At 48.5% G+C, this 24951-nt stretch overlaps 4 protein-coding genes across 11 annotated transcripts in view; 2 read left to right on the forward strand and 2 right to left on the reverse strand.

Moving 5' to 3' along the window:
• The first annotated feature begins 306 nt into the window (after positions 1–306).
• On the forward strand, positions 307–3378 carry LOC143373088 (mucosa-associated lymphoid tissue lymphoma translocation protein 1). Of its 2 annotated transcripts, XM_076819972.1 has the most exons (11): positions 312–729; positions 822–985; positions 1059–1245; positions 1305–1569; positions 1645–1737; positions 1822–2047; positions 2115–2298; positions 2357–2571; positions 2643–2741; positions 2823–3091; positions 3163–3378. In XM_076819972.1, the coding sequence occupies exons 1-11, from the start codon at positions 584–586 to the stop codon at positions 3265–3267; spliced, it is 1953 nt and encodes a 650-aa protein (XP_076676087.1). In that variant the 5' UTR covers positions 312–583; the 3' UTR covers positions 3268–3378. The 2 variants fall into 2 exon arrangements, with proteins under 2 accessions (XP_076676086.1, XP_076676087.1); XM_076819971.1 differs by having other exon boundaries at positions 307–729; positions 2643–3091.
• LOC143373095 (m-AAA protease-interacting protein 1, mitochondrial) lies at positions 776–4707 on the reverse strand. Of its 3 annotated transcripts, XR_013086417.1 has the most exons (5): positions 4142–4706; positions 3855–4056; positions 3556–3776; positions 3369–3470; positions 776–1414 (listed from the first exon to the last, which is right to left on the reverse strand). XR_013086417.1 is itself a non-coding variant. In XM_076819989.1 (4 exons), exons 1-4 carry the CDS (start codon positions 4475–4477, stop codon positions 1409–1411), a joined length of 765 nt encoding a protein of 254 aa, XP_076676104.1. In that variant the 5' UTR covers positions 4478–4707; the 3' UTR covers positions 776–1408. The 3 variants fall into 3 exon arrangements, 2 of the variants coding, with proteins under 2 accessions (XP_076676104.1, XP_076676103.1); XM_076819989.1 differs by lacking the exon at positions 3369–3470 and having other exon boundaries at positions 4142–4707; XM_076819988.1 differs by lacking the exon at positions 776–1414 and having other exon boundaries at positions 3264–3470.
• A 687-nt stretch (positions 4708–5394) lies between these two features.
• Mrpl24 (mitochondrial ribosomal protein L24) lies at positions 5395–6651 on the forward strand. The gene is made up of 5 exons (XM_076819990.1): positions 5395–5578; positions 5669–5854; positions 5924–6126; positions 6198–6384; positions 6460–6651. The coding sequence occupies exons 1-5, from the start codon at positions 5483–5485 to the stop codon at positions 6544–6546; spliced, it is 759 nt and encodes a 252-aa protein (XP_076676105.1). The 5' UTR covers positions 5395–5482; the 3' UTR covers positions 6547–6651.
• Positions 6652–6728: 77 nt separating this feature from the next.
• The window catches only part of Bbg (PDZ domain-containing protein big bang), a 50028-nt gene continuing 31805 nt past the window's right edge, over positions 6729–24951 (reverse strand). For 2 of the 5 annotated variants that reach the window (XM_076819945.1, XM_076819943.1), the window contains 6 exons: positions 24472–24546; positions 12030–12629; positions 10842–11803; positions 8263–10717; positions 7987–8142; positions 6729–7909 (listed from right to left, as the gene is read on the reverse strand). In XM_076819945.1, the coding sequence (XP_076676060.1) occupies positions 7740–7909; positions 7987–8142; positions 8263–10717; positions 10842–11803; positions 12030–12629; positions 24472–24546 (4418 nt within the window). In that variant the 3' untranslated portion in view covers positions 6729–7739. The remainder of the gene's footprint in view (positions 7910–7986; positions 8143–8262; positions 10718–10841; positions 11804–12029; positions 12630–24471; positions 24547–24951) is intronic. The other 3 variants (XM_076819946.1, XM_076819944.1, XM_076819947.1) reach the window with 3 other exon arrangements.

Below are 24951 nucleotides of genomic sequence, written 5' to 3' on the forward strand. Positions count from 1 at the left end.
GGATCGCTTTTGATTCGTCTGGCGCCATATTTCCTTCAGGGTTTTCCCGCTTATGGACCTCCACTCTTTAAAATATATGAATAAACCTCACGTTGGAATTTTCTTTTGTACCTGCTTCCGCCTATCCATGTAATTAAAAGTATCGAGCCCATCGCCATTGATTAAATAACGCACGATCATTTTCTGACTGTTTCTTTCCTCAATGAAGCTGAAATACTATTTATCTGTACCTCGTGCGTACTGTTTATGTTAGTAGAAGATGCGTAGAGCTTGCTATTACGATACTCCTTTAATTTTGTCGTAATGTAACGCGACTATTATACGTTTCTACTGTATCGATCGAGAAGATGACTATATCATGTATAATATTCCTGAAAGCACGTCTTATAGATTATGCTTTCGTATTTTCCTTGTAAACGTCAGGAAAAGGTGTTTGCAAAGCATAGAACGAAGCTTTCGTTAATGTTAAATTGTTAACCGCATACTTAACTTAAGAAGCGAAGACACTTGCTTAATCTCATTAAGGGATCCTTTACTCGACGATCTCACCATTTCAAGTGCAATCAAAATTTGAAATGTGATTATGGTAAGAATGACCCAATTTGACGAAGATACTTATATTGAATGCTTACCGATAAGTGTACATAAAGAATTGGTGAACGCGTTGAACAAAGATGCAGCTTGGATGATATTAGCGAACCATGTAGCCGAACAGCTGCAATATCCATGGTAATAAAGAGACTAGAATTTAAGAGCAACAGGAAAATACTACCGATTTGCAGCACTTATTCCTTTATTTTTTTATACAATTCTGAGTATAGCGCTTCATGGATACAGTCGTTGAAAGAGAACAACCAACCGAATCATTCTCCAGGGCAAAGGCTACTATTCGAATTAAACGTTAAGATGTGCACCGTAGAAATCCTGCGTGCATTATTGGATGACTGTAGACTTTTCAACATTCTTTCTATTATATCTGATCCAGGTATAGCGGGGTATACGTCGTTAAACTCTTCTTTAACAAAATACGAGTTTAGTGCTTGTCACGATATTTCTAGAACCCCTGAGAATTATCTCGCATCCAGCAGAAGAAGCTCAGACTGATATTCTGAAAATATCATTTGGTCGTCATCTTCGATTATGTTGCAAAGCGGTCGGAATGCCACCGCCAAGTTACGTATGGTACCATGGAGATAGACAGTTGCAAAATTGTACCTCTGACGAGCTCGATGTTGCTATTACTAGGTATGCGTTTAATAAGGATGTTCGCGTCAATGCTTACAACTGCTGTGTATGTTTCAAAGCGAGTCTCAAGCGGGAGAATACAAATGTAAGGTGTCCCAAATCAAGAATGATGGAACTCTATTATCCAGCCTGATTTCGAAGCCTGTGACTGTGCAGATCTTTCCTATACCTGTTACGATAGAAGAACAACCGCAGTCAATTTTGGAAGTGAAGGATGGCGAGAGCTTTGCGATATGTTGCAAAGCGAATAGCTATCCCGAGCCACATTATCAGTGGTTCCATGATAATACTAAATTGGAAGGGAAAACATCTAATACACTGCGTGTACATAACTTCTTCTTCTCGTTGTTTCATATTAATTAACATCCTGCTTTCTTGCTACATTACTTATACTTCCAGATAAAAAAATTCAGTTCGAAACACGAAGGGAGATACTATTGTTATATTTATAATGACATTAGCGAGGCTTACACGCAAAGGACTCGTGTAATGGTAAAAGAAAAAGATGAGACAGTATTTCTATTTACAAGGTTTTATGAGTATAAGATAATTTTTTTTAATTACGTTACTCGACAGATGGATCTTCCAAGATTAAAAGCGGTTGCAAAAGTAGCTTTAATTATAGCAAATGGGGAGTACGAACACCACGAGTGTCTTTCGAATCCAAAAAATGATGCTGCGTACATTGGTAATCTCCTGAAGGAAATAGGATTCGAAGTAATTTGTCTCATGAACCTAACAATTAGCCAAATGAGGAGCGCAATTAAGTTATTCAGTGAAACTTTAGTCGGAGGCGTATATGGTGAGATACGAAAAGTTAAGAGTTACCGAAAATGCTAAATCATATTACGTTCTTTTTTTTTATGTAGGTCTATTCTATTTCGCCGGCCATGGCTTTAGGATGCAAGAGAGTTATATGCTTGCGATAGACGCTCCGGAAACGTACTTACGAAAAGATGCAATATGTGAGAGCGAGCTCTTAGCGGCATTTCTTAAAAACGATCCCGAGCTGATAATTACGATCTTGGACATGTGTCAAACTTTACCATCAAAGTAAGTCTTGGATTATGTTTCTTTTATCTTCTCTGTACTTATAATAATGTATTTTTAGGGAATTTAATCCTAACATTTACAACGAAGTGCCAACAGTGAATGAATATAAAAGCAAAAAGAATTTACGAAATTTAATTCAAGCATATTCTACGTCCGGTCACCGACCCAGCTATGAAAGAGTAAATAGTAAATATGGCTTATACGTGACACATCTTAGTAAATATATTAATAAGGATATACCTGTTACAAAACTATTTGAAGAAGTAGGAAAGTGTAAGTATCACTATATGAACATACTTTATTTGTTGCGATCTTGTATAGTATAACTGTATTTATGTTTCCAGCCATTGATAGCTGTTTCAAAGGCGAGGAACGCAATCAAATTCCAATGTTTGCTTTATCTATTACGAAACCGTTTCGTCTCACAGATGCTATTTACAAAAGTAATTTGAGTACTTTCTTGTTATGGTATATAAATCATTGCTTTGATTTTTATTACAGCTTTACGTGTCGAAATGTTACAGAAAATCCTCCAAATTCGATTAACTATTTAAATAAACTTATATCATTTTCAACGAAAACGTTAGACGTTACTTTCAAACAAGCGAATATATGCACCAAAGTTGCTATATCATTATTCTTGGAACCATATTTAAATGTAATAAAGGTGAAGCTACTTGATGTGCAGAACTTAGAGGTGAACTTTTTTAATTCCGTTCCCACAAAACGAAATAACTTGTATCAAGATTCGTGTAAGAACGAATGCTGGGTTCACAATCCTCAAATGTGCGAGGTATGTACATGTTTTACATCGAAGCAATTTTGTAATCATCAGAATTTCTTTAACGTTTAAATCTACCGCAGGGACCGCTAATTATCTCTGTATCTAAAAATGGAGCTCCAATTGGCGCGACGGTATTACACCTGAAGGATTACATACCTTCTTTACTAAAGCTTTTAAACTCTTAATGTATATACATCTTTATAATTTTATTGTATGCTTGTTAAAAAAGGAAATGTATATAATTGGATGATGTGATCCGGAAAGTGTATACAAATAAAATATTTACATTTGTTTAATTCGTATGTAGTGACTTTCCACATTCCATGTCATAACAGCGGACTACTTGAAAATCTTACCTTGCTTACGAACCTTTCGAACTTTCTACATTCTATGAACAGAAACCATAAGAAAATCGTGTACTTTCAATGTAACGTGGGAGAGAGTTTAACAAACAGGCCCAAAATTCTACTTACGGGTGAAAAATGATTCACTACCGTTGCTACCCACGATCCTCCTATACCATTCGTATATGTTCTTTGAAATGTATAATTGCAAGCAATGCACTTCGCTCGTTGGAACTGTGTTATAAAATGATCGATAGAACCAATTTCTTGTTCCATATTACTCTCAGATTTATCCGGTTCTCTCACGTAAAACACAAGCTGCGATATTTCGACAGTTTGTTCCTCGGTATCTGAAACAAAGTTCATACGACATCGAACCAGCCGAGACAGAGGGTACTCCATATTCCTATGGGTTGTACACGAATTACCTTCAGTCCGATCTACATTTATTTCCACCTCGGTGGGAACATTAAGTAACATACAGTGCTCGTTAATAGCGATTAATTCTCGTTCTGAATGCGGCAAACAGTCTACATTTTCCTTCAATATGTCTAATGTGTTCTCTTTCACAAGACCATCCAATGATTCATAATTCCGCGCAGCTAATGCACGGGATATTACTATTATTGCCTGTAACACAAACTTTAGTAGAAACTAAAGTTTCGCGATCGATCTTGCAATTAATACATGAAATTAGTTAATAAGAATGTCGTACGTGTCTGCTTCCCGTCATATAGTCGTCCAAATTGAATTCTCTGTCTATCTTAAATCGAATGATAAAACTAACGCACAATAGTTTTAGCCAGGCGAACACCGAGGCTTGAGTATTGAGAGGTAGATCCATCAGCGGTCTCAGCAGGATGTTGTCGTTAGCCGTCGAATTGTAAGATCTGTACACCGCAACATTTGGATTTATAAAATTCGAACATTTCAGTTCTGTCCAATAATGCGTCGCTTTCCTTTTCACTTGATTTCTACTACATATAAGAGCAGTCGAGAACTGACGTATTTGCGTGCGAAACGAAGGTGTTCTAAATACCAAAGATAACATTTTGTGTAGGTTTAAATTTCATCTCAGCACGAGCAGAGAACCATGCGAGTCGGTTAACTTAACCTACACTAATTGGAATATTAATCTTATGTTTTTCTTTATACAACGGTATATAAGATTTAATGAAAGTTAGAGTGGTCCAGGTTTCTGGTCTACTGGACCCGTATATTCGTTCGAAATATCTATATTTACATGTTTCGTAGAGGACCTTTTCGTAAATGGCGCTACATGAAAGTAAAAAATTGAAATAAATTAGTGATCCTTTAGGCAGTGATCGGAACAACGTGTATCGTCGCTGATTGGTTGCCGCGATTTGGAGCAAAAGCGGAAGTAGACAGAGAAAGACACTGTAAAAAAGAAGCGGACAGAAATACTGATGGAAAGAGGTAGAAATACTGACAGAAAGAGAGAGAGAAATATTGATAGACAGATATATATAAACGTTTAGGCTACGTTGTTTCCGGTTTTGCTCCAAAATGGCTGCGGTTATACCGATCATTCCCTAAAGGATCACTAACATAGGGCGAATTCCACTTACGCCCTAATCGCCCGTGAACTTCATTAGGATAGGTTTCCTTATACGCGACTGGACGCATCGTCAAGAATTTCAAAGTCGATTTTCTCGAAAATGAAGCGCGTAATGAAAAAAAGTTACTCTTTCTTTTCGACTTATAACAAGTAAATAAGTCGAGAAAAAGGAATAAAATTTTTTAATATTGCGCTTCATTTCCGAGAAAATCGATTTTGAAATTCTTGACGATGCGTCCAGTCGCGTATAAGGAAACCGACCCTAATGAAATTCACGAGCGATTTGGGCGTAAGTGGAATTCGCCCATAAACGGTGTAAAACTGTTCCAAGGATTTGGATCGTGGTGACACCTGTGGTGCATATTTATCGTTCGGTTCGTCAGAGAATTACTTGGCTTCTTGGTTCTATGCTTGTTTATGCTTTAGAATACCGTCTTGTCGGCTTAAACTTGATTCCTCAACCCATAATTATAAACAATGAAACTCACGGCTACTTTGCTTGCAAGGATAGGTGACTGGTCTAAGAAGTATGCAAACTTACCAGACCGGTACATAAACCGTGTTACAGAAAAAGTAAGCAACTGATTCAACTTGCCTTCGATTATTTACGTGCTCTCCTTGTTTGTTACTGCTCTATTTGTAACGCACATATTACACTCGCAGGTATATTGGAGAACACCTCGTGGGAAGCCGCAGTATCTTCCACGCACAATACAGCGCAAGAATCTTTATTTCTCTATCCATCGACCATGGACACAGGGGTACGCTATGGACAATTTGCCTCACCAACGTCAGAAACTTGTTCACATCGAGCCCATTAAACAGTGGAGTTTCTTCCGTGGAGATCGTGTATGCTATTTGCCAGAGATACATACACTTAGCGGGTTACTGCGGCGTGTTAAAGTACAATTCTTTCAGGTGGAAGTATTAGCTGGTGCCGATAAAGGCAAACAGGGTATAGTGAAGGATATTATACAAGAGAGAAACTGGATCATTGTCGAAGGGCTTAATACAAAATTAGAATGTATAGGTAAAAGCAAAACTTTCCCCGGCATTTATAGTCAGGTCGAACAGCCACTGTTAGTCACCTGTCAAGTCCAATTGGTGGATCCTGGTGATCTGTAAGCGTGACACGGTTCTTGTTGCAAGAGATCAGCCTATGGATGCATTTACGGGCATGTATATATTTCAGGGCATCTACTCCCGTAGAATGGCGGTATACGGAAGAAGGTGAACACGTGCGAGTCTCTAGCAGAACTGGTAGAATAATTCCTATTCCCCCATCGAGCGCGGAAACGATAGATTACAAAAGTCCCGATGTGTATATAGAACAGTCTAAGGATACTATCGAGAAGGAGGTGCTAAAAATCACATTCGAGGTATGCGTGAATCGTAGTCTTACGTCGGTGGCTTATTACGAGTAATTATTATTCCATTATCTTACCGATGTCCAGGCTAAGTTGAAGACATTCGAAATGGACATTATGGATGCGATGGGTATCAAAGAGGATCGTGTACCCCAGAAATATTATTGGTATTGATTTCGTTGAATATATTAATGATATTTCATAAAATTCACAATGTGTACGCATTAGTGTTCACCAAATATGTACAATTAAATCATTAAACGTGTTATGTTTTCGTAACTTGTGCATTTCGCTTTTCCATCCTCTTCGAAGGCTCCTAAAAATGTTCCGACGGTCCTAGAAAAGTCACCAAGATCTTTGCATGTCGACTGCACGATTTATTATGGAGAAAAGTTACATTATAGAGTTTTCTACTCATAAATCATGTATAGAAAATATGTATGGGGGAGGGGGAAGCATACATAACATCAAGGATACCAAGCGATTAATCGAATACCTCGTAATTACCTATGTTAGATTAAAATGTTTCGTTATTGCGGATTCATTCTATTCAACGCCTGTTAGTTTCATATTAACACACATACATATCACAGCACGATTTTTAACAAATGCAAATCTAGAAACGAGTGTCAGTCTACATTTAAATACTTCAGCAACGTAATGCGTGTTATATTAACATTTCTTCCTCTTTTTTTTTTATATTATATTCGACATTTTTCTAGATCAATTGCATCTCGAATGTTTGCACATTATTCTTATTTACAAATCCTCCTCTCCATTCACGTCATAACGTTGTATTACACAAGACTGTAAGATAGAAGCGCGTCAATGTACACGCGCTGTTTTCATCGTTACGATTGTAGTGACGGCTAGTACTAGGTAATTAGGAAAAGCGTTCCTCCTTTCGCAACACAATTAGACGTATTGAAAAACAATGCTGAAACTTACGAATGATAGCCAATGGATACCGTAACAAAAAGGAAGAGAAGGGAAAGGATCTCCCTGAAAACCGAGGTATCCAAGCAATCATCGAACAGTGTTATCTCGCTACGCAAGCACGAAACCTAAGTAGCATTTCAACAAAATATCCGTTACTGTGGAAGTAAGACAGGACGAGCTAAATATTTGCGGCGAAACGTATTCCCAGACGCGAGATTCGCTCGTGGATCGTCGATACAATTAGGCATTGGATCGTTCAACCCGATTTAGCAAAAGATTCTTGACAGTTATGAAGTCGTTATACTCTTCAGGTTCGAACTTGGCTAAATCGTACCAAGCGTCTTGTAGTAATATTCAGAGACACAGTCGTATCCTATCGCGAGTCCCACGATAGTTCCCACGACACGATCACTTTAATTGACTACCATTCACGATGATTTGGTGGCAGGGTGCCTGACTAGGAGGTTTACTTCGCCGTCGTGTAGTTTCTTCATCAGAGACCACGCTTCGATCCTTGACATTCGGGTCACGTCATTACCATTCACTTCTAATAATTGGTCCCCCGCCTTCAGGGCACCTGTCTTTTCGGCAGCACCTCCTACGGGATAAGAGTAATCGTTACCATTTATTTGCTCGTGGATATTAAAGTCCGAATTAATATTAGGTGAAACGTACCGGTGAATATTTTCTTAATTACCAATGGCCTGTCCCCAAGGGGGCTGTCTTTGCCCCCTTCGAGGCTGAATCCCAAGCCAGCTCCGTCTTTGTAGACCGCAACAACCGAGGGCGGTCCCCAAGCAGTATCCTCTGCGACACCATTCGTCTCGAATCCTTCAAACAAAAAGCAGCTTCAATCGTCGTGAAAGAACAAACCTTTGACCAGACTAGACCGGTTCCTCCAGAATATCACCATTCACCCCACTAGATCCCCAGTCGAATCTCTGGCCTCACCTTCGATGATAGTTTCGACGCTCGCGGTTCGTGACTTCAGCTTGCAGCCCTCCTCGTTCCTCGCACGAGAGACGACCAGAACGACCTCCGACCTGGGCTGCTTCAGCACCGCCAGGCTCTCCCTGTGCGTAAGGCCGCGAGTACTCCTTCCGTTTATACTCAGGATCCTGTCTCCCCTCTGCACGCGGCCGTCCTTGTCCGCTATGGAATGAACCAGCACCCGATGGACCGTGATCTCCTTCACCTCGCAGTCGGCTCCCCCGGCTAGCGTGATGCCAACACTCCCAGTGGGGTTTTCTTTATGAAGTAGCACAACGATTACGTCGTGAGCACCCCGAGCTTCCTCCAGACTCGCTTCCTCCACAAGCTGCGCCAGTTCCTGCTGGGAGATCAGACTCGTGCTGCTGGCCAACGAGCTGATGCTTCCGAATTGCTCGCTGCAGCACCTGTCCGTGTCCATGTCCGTTCCCAACGGAGAGACGTTCTCGTCGACGCTGCTGTCCAGGCTCGGGAAGCGATTATGAGCAGGACCAACGCTCTGATGCTGCGCCGAGTTCACCTCCACCTTCTCCAGCGCCTTCTTCATGTCCGTCACGCTGGCGCTCCTTCGACCAAGATTCCTGGTGGTCGGGATCTTCGACACCGTGGACTTGGGCTTCTCCACTTCCGTCATCTCGTCACCGCTGTCGGCCAGCCTAGGCTTCCCCAGCGTCGGTATCTTCGAGACGAACGGCTTCTCCTCGTTCCAGCACTCGTTCGCGTTCGTCGAACTTCTCCTGGCGTATCGATTGTCCCTCGACTCCCACAGAGGTCTGTTTTGAGTAGCGATCTTCTCGGTTCTCTCCTCGACACTTTGAGCGCGCGACAGTTTCACGTCCGCCTTCACGCTCAGGATATCCTCCAGGCTCATCTGGCTCTTTGATCTCCCAAAGCTGCCGTCGTCCACGTGTATCGCCGACCTGGTTCTGCTTTTGGTCGTGAGAATCGTTAAGAGATCGTTCTGGTCCTCCGGAGGCTTCTTAGGGGTTGCGCTCGGTCTGCTTCGTTGCTTCGAGGCTTCCTTCATTCCCGAGTCAATTTCATCCACGTTTCTATTTACTGGCCTATCGATCGAGCCCAGTTGCTGTTCCTCCACCGCCGCTGACTTGTTGTTCTTCAGCACGTTACTCACAGAGCTAACTTCCTTTTCCTGGGCCTTCCTCTCGACCTTATTCGCCGCCTTCATTTCGGCAGACCTAGCCAAAGCCTTCGCTTCCGTGCGTACCCAATTCTTCAGGTCGTTCGAGGGCTCCAGCATCTCGGACTTGGGTGGTCGCACAACTGGCGGCGGCACGCTCCTCTTCGGAGGTAGCTTCGGCTCCTCCGCCTCCTTCTCGAACGGTTCGTTCTCCACGAACGTGTCCGTCACCTCTATAAAAGCGATCTTGATGTCCTGCGTGGTCGGAACAGCCTTAACTCTGCTCATCTGGTGCCCGTCGCCACCGTTCTCCGTCGAGTGGTGCCCGTCGTCAGGGAACTTCCTCTGAATCAGTGGCGATCCATTCAGGTCCCTTCCGCTTCTGCATCTGGCGCTCGCCAGGATGTTCTTTCGATTGATCGCCTCGACGCTCTGGGGCTTCAACACCCGTCTGGACAGAGACTCCGCGCTCGCTTGCGACCCAGAGGTGAGAGTCGAGGAGGTGCTGCAGTTCGTCTCGGTGCTGTTGGACCGTTTCAGTTGCCTCTGTGGAATCTGAGAGCTCCTGCCGTTCGACTCCGGCGGCTGCGGCGATCGGGGATCGGAACTGCTGCTGCTGGACGAGGATCTCTCAGAGGCGAACGTTCTGTCACTCATGATGCTTGATCTGCCGCTGAACTCCACCGTGCTTGACTCTCTGCCGTACGCCCTGGTAGGACTATCCATAATAAGAGATCGCCGTAGATAGTTGGTCTCCGTGGAGATGTAGGACCTCTCGGACGAAACGGTGGATCGCTCCGATGGGACCGGCGATATCGGGGGGCTGAAGCCTCTGGAGATGCTGCTCTGCGAGCTGCTGACCGCGGAGTCGTTGTCCGAGTCGTCGTAGTCCATTCGCGCCTTCCTCTGCGCGGCTTTCGGTCTGTTTCGCAGTCCTTCGGGCGAGCTGGCCGTCGACGCGAACTCGAAGCTGTAGTCGCTCCTCGTTGGACTGCAGATGCTCTCTAGACTTTTCGGTGGCTCGGAGAGCGACGGAGTCGACGTCGGTGTCGCGGGCTGGGGGGTTCTCACGGCGCTGCCATTTACGGAGGAGTTGGCGGAGGCCGAGCCGTAAACCGCGAGGCTTTTTCGTTTAAACGCCGGGGAGTACTTGGAGTGTATCTGAGGGGCTGGCATCTTGAAGGAGGTGGTTGCTTTCAGGGGCACGCTGGCCGTACTTGTATTGCTCGCCAAGGAACTTTGGGAGCCCCACTTGTCCTGTATGTTGGCTTTTGATAGCTGCAAAGATATTAAAAGCTCTTAATCCCCCTGTTACTCTAGAATCTAACTACAGGCCACAGAAAAAATATTCGTCACAGCTTTACTGTATAATCCGTGGTTCAGGTGACAGAAACACGCTTACCTGATGCAGTAGTATGGAGTCCCGCGACTTGATCTCGGGCAGATCGACAATGGGCGTGTCGATGGGGATGGTCTCCTTCTCAGGGATAACCAGTCCCCTCAGCTTCGATATCGATCTCCTCCTCTGCTCGATCAGTTGATTTAGACTGGTCCTCCTGATGTCCTCGCTGGGCCTCCTGAACGTGGACGCCAAGGAATTCGTCCTGGAGATTTGCGAGCTGGCCGAGAGGTCGTTCGCCGTCGAGCTTCGCTCCTGGCCGTATGGCATTGACCCGGAGAAGCTGGTGGCGCGGATCAGCGCGGTGTTCGCTACGGGTTTCAGTGGCAGGCTCAGTGAATTCTGATTGCTGCCGAGGCTGGGCACAGCTACGTTGTTCTGGGGGCTGCTAGGCGGCGTCACGCTCGACGAGGAGTAACTTTTCACCGGGGATTTGGGCGTCGAGCTGATCAGCGACATGGTCGTGGAGACGCTCGGCTTTGGCGGCACGATTGGGAAGGCTTTAGACGCGTGAATCGTTGGCGAGGTCGACGAAGGACTCTGAGCCACGCCGGGAGACCTTTGCCCGTACTTTCTCCCGGAATCTGGACCGACGTTCCTCCCGGAGTCGGTCAGATCGAAGGAGCTCTGCGTCCTGTCCGCGAAGAAGGAGGCCCTCTCCTTCTGGCCAGGACTCTTCTCGTCGCTGCACACATCCTCGGTGGACTTGTACTTGGACAGCCGTCTGCCGTTGCTGGTCGCGGCGGTCACTGTCACCGCGCTAGGGAACAGAGGGCCGTCCAGGCTGCTCTGCGACGAGAACATGGCGATCTTGTCCCTGACGGACCTCTCGGACTTGTCGTCCTGCCTCCAGAGCTCGCCGTTCAACGAGAACTTCCTCTGCGGCGGCTCCAGGCTGGGCACGTTCCTCGCGTACAAGTGGCCCGTCTCCAGCTTTGGTGGACCTGATAGAAATGGAACAGCGTCTAAAATCGTTCAAGGAAGTTGCTGTATTTTGGGTGGAGGGAGCACAGCCGGGTCGTAAAAGCGGTAAGGGGTCGAAGACGGCACACATGAGTTTCAGCTTATAGGTACTAGCGCGTTGGAAGCGTGACTTAGTCGCTACACAAAACGAAGCAAGACTGGAGAGCGTGCTCGAAGAAGATCGCCGTGAATTCCACCTACAGGACAATCCAACGGACGAATCCTTACCCGTGAGCGGCAAAGGCGGTGGAGCGTCCACGGTCTCCTTCTCGGCCTGATCCTTCGCGTCCTCGATAACTGGCACGTCTTTGTGATAGTACCCAGTAATTTCGATCTTCTTCTCGGACACCACCACGTTCCCGTTACCCTGGTTCCCGTAGCTGGTGTAGTTGGTCACGGACGCAGCCTTCTTAACGAAGTCGTCCGAGACGTACGGCTTGCCATCGTCGACGCGGGTCTCCCGAGGCGAGACGCTCTCCTGGCAGACAGTCTCGACGGTCGCCTTGCCGTTTATCTCGATGTTCGGCAGGCTGACCTTGCTCACCTCCTGGCAGACGCTCTCCACGGCCGCCAGGCTGACCCTGCTGTCGGGCAGGATGATGCTGCCCGCGGCGACCACGCTGCTCTCGATCAGCTTGAAGCCGTCGTTGCTGACGAACGGCTCGCCGTTCGCGGTCATCGTCGACGCCCTCGCGGTCGTCGCGGTCGTCACGAATCGGTACTGCTGGCTGCCGCCGCCGAACTCCTGGTACGCGGCTGGAAATTCGTCCCCGTCCGGGGGCAGGCGCTGACCGCCTCCGCAGTTGTCCATCCTACCATTTACCGTCTCTGAAATCACACGCGTAACGCCGTTGGTGATCGTTGGTCGTTTCACGCGGCGAGGACCCGAGGCGGACGCGAACAACCGTTGGCTCTGAGACGCGCGAGCCCACCGTACGGGTTCTGAAACCTCGAAACGATTACCGTGGCCCGAGGCTTCCGGGTGCGTACGAGCCGTTTCAGATAGTATTCCGATGCTAATGTTTCGCTCGCGTTCCAGCCGGGTTTTATCTCGCGGTATCACTGTCCCATCCAGCGCGGATGCAACTGCCCGCGATAAACGCGGATCCCAGACGACATTGCCCCGTAACTCTGGATTTTATTAACGCTGGATCTGCGAGTGGATGATACGAGGCTTTGATTATCCGTGGATCGAGCTCGCACTCGATCTTTCGCGGCTGGTTGCGCGCCGGAATATACCGAGCAGCCTTTGTTTACGAGGAAAGCTCGCGATCAATCACGCGTTTACAGCCGGGCGATTGCCAATCCTCGAGCCACGGGAGCTGCTTTACTTCCAGATAAGGCGAGCGATCCAGGTAGACCGAGCACCGCGGCGCGAATTTCCATTCACCCCGATAATGTTCGACGCTCGTGCGTAAAATTCGGCGCCCGTAGAACCGAACGATGTTGCAACGCGCCCCGCTGCCTCGCGATCTCCCCAGCGAACGTTGATCCGTTCGAGCAGTTCAAATATGCATCGACGCCGCGGCATTCCAGGCGGTAGCGGAGGGGATCGTTTAATAGAATGTAACGTACGACTGCGATAAGAGCACCGAGGGTTTTCAAAGGAAAAACGAAGGCATCGGGCAAGCGTTACACGGACTTAGAATAGTTTCTTCAACATTGATTCCGCGTTTATCGCTGCCGGGGGAGCGAACGCCGAGGCGTGACGCAGGAATCTTAATCTGCGTCAGAGCCAGCAATTGAGATATTCCCATTTAGTTCGGCGCTGCTCTATCTCTACGTGCTTTAGCCGTTACGCTTCGCGTGCAACTGTGGTCAGATTTTTCCAACGAAGGCCACTGATAGGAGGACTCGAACGTTCACGGAATTCCATCGCACAGAGATTCCAGAGAGAGAGAGAGAGAAGAAAAAGTAAAGAAAAACCCCGTCACCTGCCACTTTCGTAATAAGAGCTCCAAGAGGGTCGCGTGATTTTCCACGATTGTCCCTCCGCTATAGCCGCGATCCTGCGTGAACTTTGGTGCTCGTCGAAAGCCAGGGATCCGACTACTTCAACCCCGTCGAAGCTGCTCGCATTTGCTTTCACGCGCGACGGTCCAGCTTGTCCCTCACTGTCCGCACGAGCATCGCGAGCTGCCGCGATCACTCGCGGATCCGCGGTTCCCTCGCGGCCGACCTGATCGCTCGTAGCCAAGGATTTCTACATTCTAACGCGCACCCACTGATAAAAACCGCGCGCACAGGCGTTATCTGCGCTCCTGGGCCGGGCGTGTCGTGCCGCTATTTCGCTCGGGATCGCGGAAAACGCGCGACTGCAGTGATATTTCAAAATACCTTTCGAATCGCGTCAGTCTGGGTTAACGGCGATTTTTAATACTTCCGCGTTTCACTTGCGCCGCGACGCATAGGAACCGTCTTTCCAATTTTCACCGGACTTTCAGTTATGGAGAGTTCGCGCTGCACGTAGCTGGTAAGAGTTGGCATTTGAAATAGCACGCGTGGTTTCGTTAATCTGCAAGCCGAATCGCGCGTTGCTCGCGTTTCATGCACGACGACGCCTGGTGTAACCAGCTGAAAATCCAGGCATTTTTCGGGAATTTTTTTAAAAGAAAGTATTTAATCGATCTCTCTGAAACTTTCAGGATATTGTATTGTCAGATTAAGGTAGATAAAGAAAAAATTGTATTAAAAAAGAGCGGCAAGTAACAGAGTTATACGGGCTTATGTCCAGTCCGTTGGCGACGCAAGTGTTCCACTGCGGGCAACGCAGCGTCTACTGTACTCATTTGAAACTAAAACTCGAGCAATTTCTGTTTAGCTTATGGGTGCACGCACAAGTCGTATAAATTCATAACTTAAAAGATGCAAAATTGAACAAATGACGGCCTCTTGAAAAACAGTTCACTCTTCCCAACGAATTTTTGCCTTCAATGTGTAAAAAAAGTAATTTATTTAAACAATATCATTATGCCAATAGCTAAGCTCTGTGAAGAAAATGTTCACAAATATCCGTGCACGGGGTCAAGTCGATTGGTTGAATATTTTCGGAGTTACATTGCCCGCAATTTGTAAAACTGTCGTTTCGAGAAAAACACATTTCAAGTTTTCTGGTAACCGGGTGCTTTGCAGCAAAACCAACTATATCCGCTTTAATATTTCAACTATTGATTTATGCAAAAAAAAATAGGTTTCTTCGCCCCGCTGCATCAGGCTCCCCCTTTAATCCGGCACATTTCTTAGCGCATTTTATTTTTCCCTCCGCTTTCCGACTTTTTGAGAATGGAAACGAGGTAGACGGTTTCACGGTTGACTCGCGCTCGCGTGCCGCTTTTCCGTCGAGAGCGCGGTTTTATTGGCCGCTAATAAACCGCGCGCTGCTGATCAACATTCCTCGGCCGGCTGCTGTTCGATGGAGCTAATCAGCCGATACACGTGCGAGCGGCGCGGTGTCCCGCGATATTACGATGCCACGCCACGTGCCATCGGAAATTCCATTGACTGGCAGCGGGGAACGCGCCGGCGTATTATGTAATTCGTAGACGAACAGCGCCTACGAGTTTCCTGTTTCGTCCGACCGCGTTCCGGCCATTTAACAGAAACAGAACCCTTGTATCGCTCGCCAAGTTACACGCTCGCCGGTTTCCGCGTTCGCCCGGCCCGCCTGCGAAATTCCCGTCGACGCGGCTGGTTTCTAGCCGCGTGTCGATGGCGATCGGATTCCCGGCGAGTGTCTAACATCTGCCGGCGATTTTCTGATCGCTCGGACGTCGAGGATGAACTTGGACTGGAGAGTTCGTAGGGGGTTCGGGCGCGCGTCGACGGCAATCAGGTTGCCAGTGGCCACAGAGCGTCTACCAGGCACGCTCTTGGTCACCTCGTCGCCAAGGATCACCGCGAAGGTCTCGAGGGCTTGCGAAATCTCTGTCTCGGCCGGCGCACATCGGGAGACGTTTTAATTCAGCGGCACTTGCTTCGCATTCCAGCGTTCTGAGCGCGCGGCGGACACTTGTCGACTCGCGTTTACGCGCAACCGGCGCACACTCCGACGCTCGGTATCCCCGATATCGGTACAAATATGGTGCGATCGCGGGGACACAGGCGCGCTCCAGCGACCCGGCCGCGTCTCTCGGGTACACGCGTGTCACTGGTAATTAAAACGACGAGCGGTTTTTACTTAGGTTCGAACGCTCCGCGCGTTGGTTCTGACCGCTTCAGCGGGCTCGATCGCTCTGATTTCGTTCCATACCAACAGCCGCATCTGTACTCGGCTAGGAATTTTAATCCGACCGTCAGCGGCTCGCGTGTCTTCCAAAGTCCGCGTCTCCGAGCCTCGCTCGTGGGTAGATTCCATCGGCGAGTCTGGTAGCAGAGCCGTGAAATCTTGTTATGGCTGACTAGGATTTTCGTACGTTGCATAAAACATAAAGCCATTACGACGAAACGCATAACACTTGCGTCGACGCGACTTATTTACCGTACTCGTCATCGCGCGGCCCAGCAGAATGTCCCGGCTAGCTGAATGTCCACGAATTCGCTTCCTCCTCGCGGCGCGGATCGTAAGCGACTTACGGTTCGACCGTAGGGAACTACTGACCTCGACTTCATCGAAGCGGCGGGCTTCCTGCAGGAAGCTGCCAGCGTCGGGCTTCTTCGCGAGCGCTCCCATACCGATCGCTTGTTTCAGTTTAGAAGACTAAACTCGGGCTCGCGTTCTCCAGGCACTTGCTCGATCTCGAGAGTGGATTGTACGCGGCCAGTCGCAGGCTCGATCACTTCTTCAAAAGCCGAGCGTTGAGGACCAGCGTCGCGGACGCTCCTCGAAACGGCGCCTCGAAAACGCGCATGATGGGTCCGCGGGCACGCGCGACCGGCCCTGGAGGACCGATTCGGAGAAGAGGAGAGACTACTCGCGACGAAGGGTGGCAGAAGGAGAGAGAGAGAGAGGACTCGTTCTTGCCAGTGAGAAGGCTCTCGTAAGACTGGACGACATTGCTCGTCGAGGCCAGCTTCCGCGGTTAGCACCAAGACATCTCAAGCGTTATGCGTCTGCACGAGAGAAGGGATAAAACGGTGGCCACGGCGACGTGTCGCGGCCACGTTTTCGGTCCCCGAGCTCGATGCGGTGTCCCTAAAGCCGCGTCGCTTACGAAACCCTCCTGGTTCCCCGATACCGGCGGGAAAAGTACCTCGCCCGAGGAAAGTAGGTTGGGAGCAGTTTTATGGGCAGTTTCGGAGACGAGCCTGGCACTTTGTCGGTGCCCCCTTTCGACCCTCGCCGAGCTCGCTGCATTGCTGACGAAACGCTGGTATAAAAGTGTAGGGATACCTCCGTAATCGCCGCAAGAGGGCCTTTCCACCGACCTCGCTCTCTCGCAAGTTCTCCCTCAACTACCGATTTCTACGTACAAGTACCAGTTTCGTCCTACTTCTAACATCCCCGAGTCTACGGCAGAGTCAGCTAGGTAAGCCTCACTGACGAGTTATCGGTTCTGGGTTTGTTGTTTTATAGTAAACTTTTCCCCAGTTCCTATCCTGTGCAATGCACCTAGGTGACAACTGAGTACCTGTTAGAATTCAGGGGTGCACAGGGAGCCGTTTTTAGCGCCTAGCTGCGAGCAACCCGCCTGCCCCGTTGCTAAGGTAAGAATCGGTGAGGCGAACTGCAGTAGTGTACGTGCATTTGGTATAATTTGAAGCCAGCTGTATATACTTACGCTACGAGCCTACGAGCACGCACGTACACTACTGCAGTTCTCCTCTACGATTCTAACCTTAGCAACGGGACAGGCGGGTTGCTCGCAGCTAGGCGCTAAAGACGGCTCCCTGTGCACCCCTGTTTTAGATAGTAAGGATAGAGTTTAAGACCTAGTCAGTAAGGACATCGTAGTTTCTCTATGAGATTCGTTGGCAAACGAACCAGTAGAGGTGGATATTATATTGAATGGCTGCTTTCTATGCTTTATTGTCGCCAATCAGTATTACTGTATGTTTCTGGACATGGAACTGTTTAAAAAAAAGCCTCACTGACGAGTAGTTCACTAGCAGCCCCTGGACGAAACTCCACCCACTTTCTTTCCTTTCCTCCTTTTCTATCCAACCTTCACTTCCATACGCACCTTCTACCTTCACCACCTCAAAATCTCTTAGCAGACCGTGACACTTTTCCACCCTCTCTGCTCTCGTTAAACAATATGCCAGGTATCAGAACAGGTGGATTCTCGAAATCCAAGCGCACCACCAGCCACAAGCTTTGCCTACGTCACCTTTCCTCCGTCGCTCGAAATAGAGCTGGTCTAGTCGTTCCGGGAAGACTGACTGACTTCCACCGAACGTCGGAATTGGCGAGAAAAGCACCGTCACCCGAAGGTTGAGAACTATTAATCTGAGTGACGCGTGCTATCGACGAACACGTTCCCCGGCTGATTAATCCGCCGGAGCTGTGTGTCAACTGTGCAAAGTGTCTGACAATGAGTCAAGCCGCGCCGCGTAGTGTGCCAGACACTCAGAGCAGGAAGTACACTCTCCGTTCCATTATTGGAACCTTGCGAACCCGCCGAGTTATCGGGGACGATCGGCAGATAGCTTTGATTGGATTTCGTGGTAAGGTTTACGGACCGAAATCGCGGCACGAGATACGGCGCGGGGGTGTCGGCGCTCGAATTCGAAGGACGACCAGATGGTGGTCGCGTTAAATGGGAGCCCCGACGATCTCGCGTGGGCGGAACGCACTGCGGATCAGCGCGGAATTTTTCAGCAATGACGCGCTGTTTGCACGGAGGCAATACCTCCCGGAGCTCCCTCCGTCCCGCGAGTCAAATAAAATCGAAAGTAGCAGCAGATACGAGAGACGCGAATTCAAGGACCTGGACGCTCGTCGTTTTTCCAGTCGTTCGAGCGTGATAGCCGCGCGTTACTTCAACTGCAACCGTAAATTACATCGTTATGCGCGGCAAAGGCCGTGCGCGAAATCACGTTACTCGCGACAGCGGGCACGCGCGCTGCGCTCTCTTTCTCTGCTCGCAGGTATTCCGAATCGGCCATTTCGCCACTGTGCGCCTAGAAGCCACTCGTCCTTGACAGCAGCAGATCCAAATCGCGCGGACGTGTCTCGAAAGTACGAAGCCTTGTACGTGGATTATTAATTGTTATTTTTATCTCCCGCAATGGCGTTCCTTCGCTCCGTCCACTGCGTCATCGCACTGGAATGATCGAGCGTCTCCTTTTATTTTTCCCAGCCGGTGGAACTTCGCGCTTTCTGCCCACTACCTCCTATTGTTGGGCCTCGAATTTATTGGGCGACTGGTCGATCTACATGATAAATATCGGACTTTTCTTTATCTCGAAAGGCGGAGTGAGTCATTGGAGTAGAACGGTAGAGCCGCTCGATAGCGCGGTTATAAATCATCGCGCGGCTTTGCGACGGCTTTTCACGGCGCTTTAATCTGCTCGGATACGAAATTAATTGTCTTTACGCGTTTGAGATCGGCTGGGTTGCTCAACGGCTACCGAACGGGGCGACCAAGTACTGCGGACGGGGAGGCCGGGCAGCGCGGTAGCGGCAAGGTTTCGTGTCCTTAATTGCACAACGATTTCGACCCATTATCCGGCTGCTCGGGGCCGGTGATTTGTACATCGAAAAACCGATTGTCTTCTCCGGATACTTAGGCGTAGAAAAGTGGGACGCAACTTAATACGCCGAACCGCGTTGAAGGGTTAATATCACGTTGCAGATCTGCGAGTGACCTCGCCGGCCACGTCCTGCACGCGTACGTTTCGCATGCTGCGAGGGAAACCGCCTATTTGCGCCAGTTGTCCAGCGTGATTTTAATTGACGCGGCTTAATTGAAAGGCGCCTACAACGTGGACGACGCTCGACCGTCCAATTAAGAGGCAGCAACGGATCGCTCGTATCGATTCCCATTATTGCCCCGTGTACTTTGATGCTCGAGGCGAAAGGATGATTTCCAAATTATGGAAATCGCCTGATCACGGTGATCTTTAAGGGGTAATGCCACTGTAGAGCCCGGAAAGGCAGCCTGATTTTCAGAATTTTTTATGCGAGTATAGTGAATAGAATACAAAATCTGTTTGAAGGCCTTTATTGTACATACCTTGAAGTATGATCACAATTTTTAAAAAAAATTTTTACACAAAATAGCGGCGGCACAGTTCGACTAAAGAAACTTCTTCTGAAAAACCGCGGCCGGAGAGATTTCTCCTTCAATTTTTGATCCAGAACAAAAAGCTAAACATTTTTTAGTTCTATATAAAATTATCTCGGGAAGTACACGAGGAAATGAAAAAATACTGTGTTTTGTAAGTTTGCTGCGCGATTGAAGAAAAAGTGACGCGAAAAATTGTTGAAACGTTTTGTTCAAACACGCAGCATTCTTACAAAAAACAGTATTTTTTAATTCCCTCGTATACTTCCCGAGATAATCTTATATAGAACTCAAAAATGTTTGGTTTTTTGTTCTAGGTCAAAAAATGGAGCACAAATCTTTCCGGCCGCGGAACCCTGTTTTTTAGAAGAAGCTTCTTTTGTTGAGCTGTCACGCCGTCATTTTATTTTTAAAATTTTTTAAAAAAATTGTGATCATACTTCAAGGTATGTACAATAAAGGCCGTCAAACAGATTTTGTATTCCATTCACTATTCTCGCATAAATAAATCTCAAAATCAGGCTGCTCTTCCGGGCTCTACCGTGGCATTACCCCTTAACGCCCCAAACGAGAGCCCAGTCAGGTGCATGGAAGGAAAGAAGAAATGGTTTCGATCCTGCTGCGCAAGAACCTCGCGTGGAAACTAATTCCCAGCTGCGGTCGCGTTATTTGCGGGTAATTCGTCGTGTAAACACCGTCGGTGTCCCTCTCGGGCGTCCAGCACCGTGGAATATTCGATAAGGGAGGCCGGATCTGGTTAGCCGCGTTGCGAAATCCGTTTTTGCTAGGCGATCTCACACTCTGATTCGCGCGTTACATCACGAGGAATCGGTTCCTCTCCCCGCGCGCTTTTTCGCTCGAGCACGCCTGGTTCCGCGGTGTCGCGGTCGCGAAAAAGAAAGGAATCCTAAAATACGACGCGAGGAATCGCGTTATTTTCAGCCGAGCTCCGCTCCAACGGCTATCCGTCACGTTTAACTTCCGCCTCTTCTTCACCGGCCGAATGATCGTCAAGGATCTTCTTAGCGCGTTTCATTGTATAGCTTCTGCCTCGATGGCTCTCCCCACACAGAAGAACCACTTAGCGGCTATCAAATTTCCCTCTCGTCCAAGGAATATAGCGTGGATCGCGCGAGATCCGCGTTATCAGATAATATTCGTATCCAGTGTTTACCAACAACAGTCGAGCGAAAGGCGTGGAGAATCGAGACTGCCAGGTCCGTTCGCGGCGACGAATCGTCGGTGGAATAATCAGGCCCCTAATTAGCGGCTCGGCGAGCTGGATCGCTAGATCGCTGGTGATTCGGTGATGAATTGAAAAGGTTGATTCCGTTACCTCGTTTCTGCACGCCCAGGTTTCGAGCGATCGCGTGGTTCCCACATTATTTCCTTCGCTCGGCTCCATCGTCGCCGGGTTAAAGGGCCACTGAGTTAACCTTTCGGGGGCGCAGTAGTTTTCGGCCGAGACGTCGTCTCGGACGCGGCCGTTTCGCAGATGCTGACGTCAGAAGGCTAACCGTGAAGTGTAAGTAGACGCGGCGCGTACGTGGTCAGACGCGAAAAGAGAGCGACTGGTCCCGTCTACGCAATATCTACCTCCATCGCAGACGTTCTAACGAGCACGTATGGCTTACAACAGTGTAAACACTCCGTGCATTACGTTTCAATTTTTCCTACGATGCATTTCCGAGTAAGAAAGGCAGGAAGCCTTCGCATGTGAATAAGACTATTCAAAGAAGCTCGATTTGAACAAGCGAGTCGACTCGGCAGAAAACTACGCTAGACGCGAGATAACGTTATTAAAATCCCTCATTCCGGTTTCCTTTTCGCCAGAATTCATACGCTCCGTTCCTCGTCCTCGAGGCACGCATAAATCAAGCTGCAAGGCTGCGTTAAAGTTCAGGTCGGTAAAAGTCTAGCCGTTCGCCAAGGGTTAACCCTGACTCGGGTGTGCATAACAGTTTCTCCTCTCCTTCCCTGCTCAAGCTTCGCCGGTGCTTGCGATCTCGGGCGGCGAACGGCCGCGAAGGATAGCGGCGCGCGTTGCAGGCTTTCAAACTATCGCGTTAAGCTTTCGACACGGCGAGCGCCGCGTCGGGCCCTTGGATTTTTCCCGACGCTGGACAGGGAATACTCCGCAGTCGGGAATAAGACTGCAGAATGCGGAAACATTGGCATTGAAGCTGGCGGCTCGTCGTGCGTGCCTCTGGACGCCCGACGACGCCGGCTCGTGGGAGCGGCTCGAGTAGGAAGCGAATCACACCTCGGGAATCTTATCCAATTAATTTTTTACGGGAAAGCCGCGTCAGTCGCCGCGCGAAAAGAAGCGCGCAGCCGACGGAAATAATATGGCTCGCGAGCAACGCGAGTCGATATCGATTCCAACGAGGTTCGATGCCCGCCTCGCTTTTTATTCGCACGGCCGCTGCGCGCTTCCTCGTTTCATCCTGCATGGTTCTCTTAGTTCGCGCGTGGAAGGAAGAAGCCGATTCCTCGATTTTCCGGCGAGCTGCTCGATCTGATTTCCAATTTCCTTAGGAGGATCAGTCGAAACGTTGTTGGGGGATGAGATCCAGGTTTGAATGCGCAGCTTATAAAGAATTCAATGGTCTCGCTGGCAGTGGCGGATTTAACAGGGCACCATCTTCCAGAAACAATTTATGATTTCAAGTAAACTTATACGCTGATTCAATTAATTTTTTTTTTCATGAATCTGCCGATATATTAAAGAGGAAATTATACAGAATGCTAGATGTGAACGATCAAAATCCGTTAACGTGACTAAAATTAAAACTAAATGGTATAGTTTTACTTTTACTTTAACTGTTACCTTCACTTTCACTTTCCTTATACTTTCTATTTTCATTCTTCATTTTTCATTTTTCATTTTTCATTTTTCATTTTTCATCTTTATTTTCGATTTTTCTTTCACAGTTAGATATATCTTGATATATTATGTATTTATATAGATTTATTTTCTTATTCAATCTATGCACACACAAAGTGCTACGTACTCTTGTTACGTAATGGGCTTTAACCCGTTTATGAATAATAACAATACTACTACTACTAATAATAATAATCATTTTATCTAAACACTATATTTTCTTTGTTTTCCATAATTTTCATACCACACACGCGTATTTTTGTTGTTGTTTTTATTTTAATTTCTCTCGATCTATACACTATTGCATGATACTTCCCTGTGTATATACTAGGCTTCGTCCCGTGTAAAGAAAAAAAAAAAATAAATAACATTATGTATGCAGGGTGTCCCAGAATGTTTGCCACCTGTGCCGTTTTCCTTAAATCCGCCGCTGCTTGCCGCGGTAAATAGATCTCTTTGCACGTTCGGAGTTTGCATTGCGCAACGACTCCCTGAACGACAACATCACCTTCACCGATAATAAACCACTTTACCTAGCCACTCCACCAACGATTTCGATCAGTGACATCAGTCCCATCGCGTGAAAATGGCATTTTTAATGCGACAACGTTACAATCGCGGCTTATCGCACGCTTCTCTCCACTTCACGGGCAATCGCCGATAGATAAGAGAGGGAAAGGGTGCGCGCGATGACTAACGTCGATAAGCCGGGGGCGAGGGGACGGGGGGAGAAAGGTGGACAGCGTATTTGCGCGGTGCTCGACGAGTCGGAAATTGACGTTCCATTTCAGACCTGCCTGGCGGAACGGCGAGGCGCAGAGGGCTGCGGCGGACGACGGCGAAACCGGCCGATTCGCAGGCGGGGAGGATATTTCCCCGGTCACGTCGGGGCGATCGGGGACCGGAACCTTTGCTCCGGAGGAAACCGTCGGGGGCGAGAAGTATGCGAGGAATGAGAATCGTGACCACGGCATCTAAGAGATAGACGGCGGGGCCTCCGCGTTGCTCGTTTTCGTCCCGCGGCGGACACGAGCCGTTCATTACCGGTGCCGAACGGGTTCGTGACACGTCACGGCGTGTATCTCAATGTGAAGTTCGCAACACGATCGAGGGCGAATTCCTGGGGACTTTCACCGGTCGAAGGACGGGCCATACGTCGTAAAGCGGCGAGCATTCGCGGCTTAGCACCATTGTTGCGCCAGCGGAACGATCCTCGGTCACGAGCGGGCCCCGGCATTCCCGCCGCGGCTCGCAAAAATCGGGCCCCCCGATCGCTTTCTTTGCGGGAGGACGCGGTTCCGAGAACGGAATGCCCCGCGCGGGAATGCCTCGAAACTTTAGCCGCGCTATTTATCGCCTTTACTTCTCCGCGTGAAATGCTCGCCGCACGATTCCTGCGCCGTGTACTTGTCAGGTCTGACGATTAAGTTCCGGGACTTCCTGTGTCATTCTCCGTGAACGTTCTTAATTGAATTCGCTCCAGTAACTAGCGGACGATGTCTCTTGTCCCTCTATCCGCGGCCCGGGCGCTGAACCGCTGGAGCAACGCGGAAGGGTGCTCGAAGGCGGAGCGACAGCGTTTCGCAGAGGGATCGAGTCAGGTGGTGATATCGCTTACCTGCGTTCAGATTTTCAGCCACGGCCTCGGTGAAGTTCGCGGTTCGGCTCTCGTTGTCTACCTCGTCATTCCGCGCTGCAAAAGAGAACAGACGGAAGCGAGTGAGAAAGGTGCCGCGCGGGGATCGGTGCGCGGCGTTCACTGTTGGAAAACTGACGGCCGCAAGCGTTTCCAGCGGCTTTTCCATGGCGCGTGCAAAGGACGCGTCAGGCTGCGTCGCGTCGGTATCGCGGGTGACGTTTCAATTAAGAAAAATTACCGGGAGGCGGTCGCGAAACCAGCAGTAGGATCTGAAGCCGCGATGGCGGGGGCGGACGCGTGCACATCAAGAGGCCAGCGATAATGAGAGGAGGTAATAGCTGCTAGCTCTGTGTAGTGGACACAGCTGCACGATTGACTCCAGTTGACCCGCCGCTTATTAAACATCAGATAGGCAGAGGGACACGCGTGAAATACCCGTCTACGCTTCTACGCGGCGAG

Source organism: Andrena cerasifolii, chromosome 9 (assembly GCF_050908995.1).
Source record: "Andrena cerasifolii isolate SP2316 chromosome 9, iyAndCera1_principal, whole genome shotgun sequence".
Lineage (NCBI taxonomy): Eukaryota > Metazoa > Arthropoda > Insecta > Hymenoptera > Andrenidae > Andrena > Andrena cerasifolii.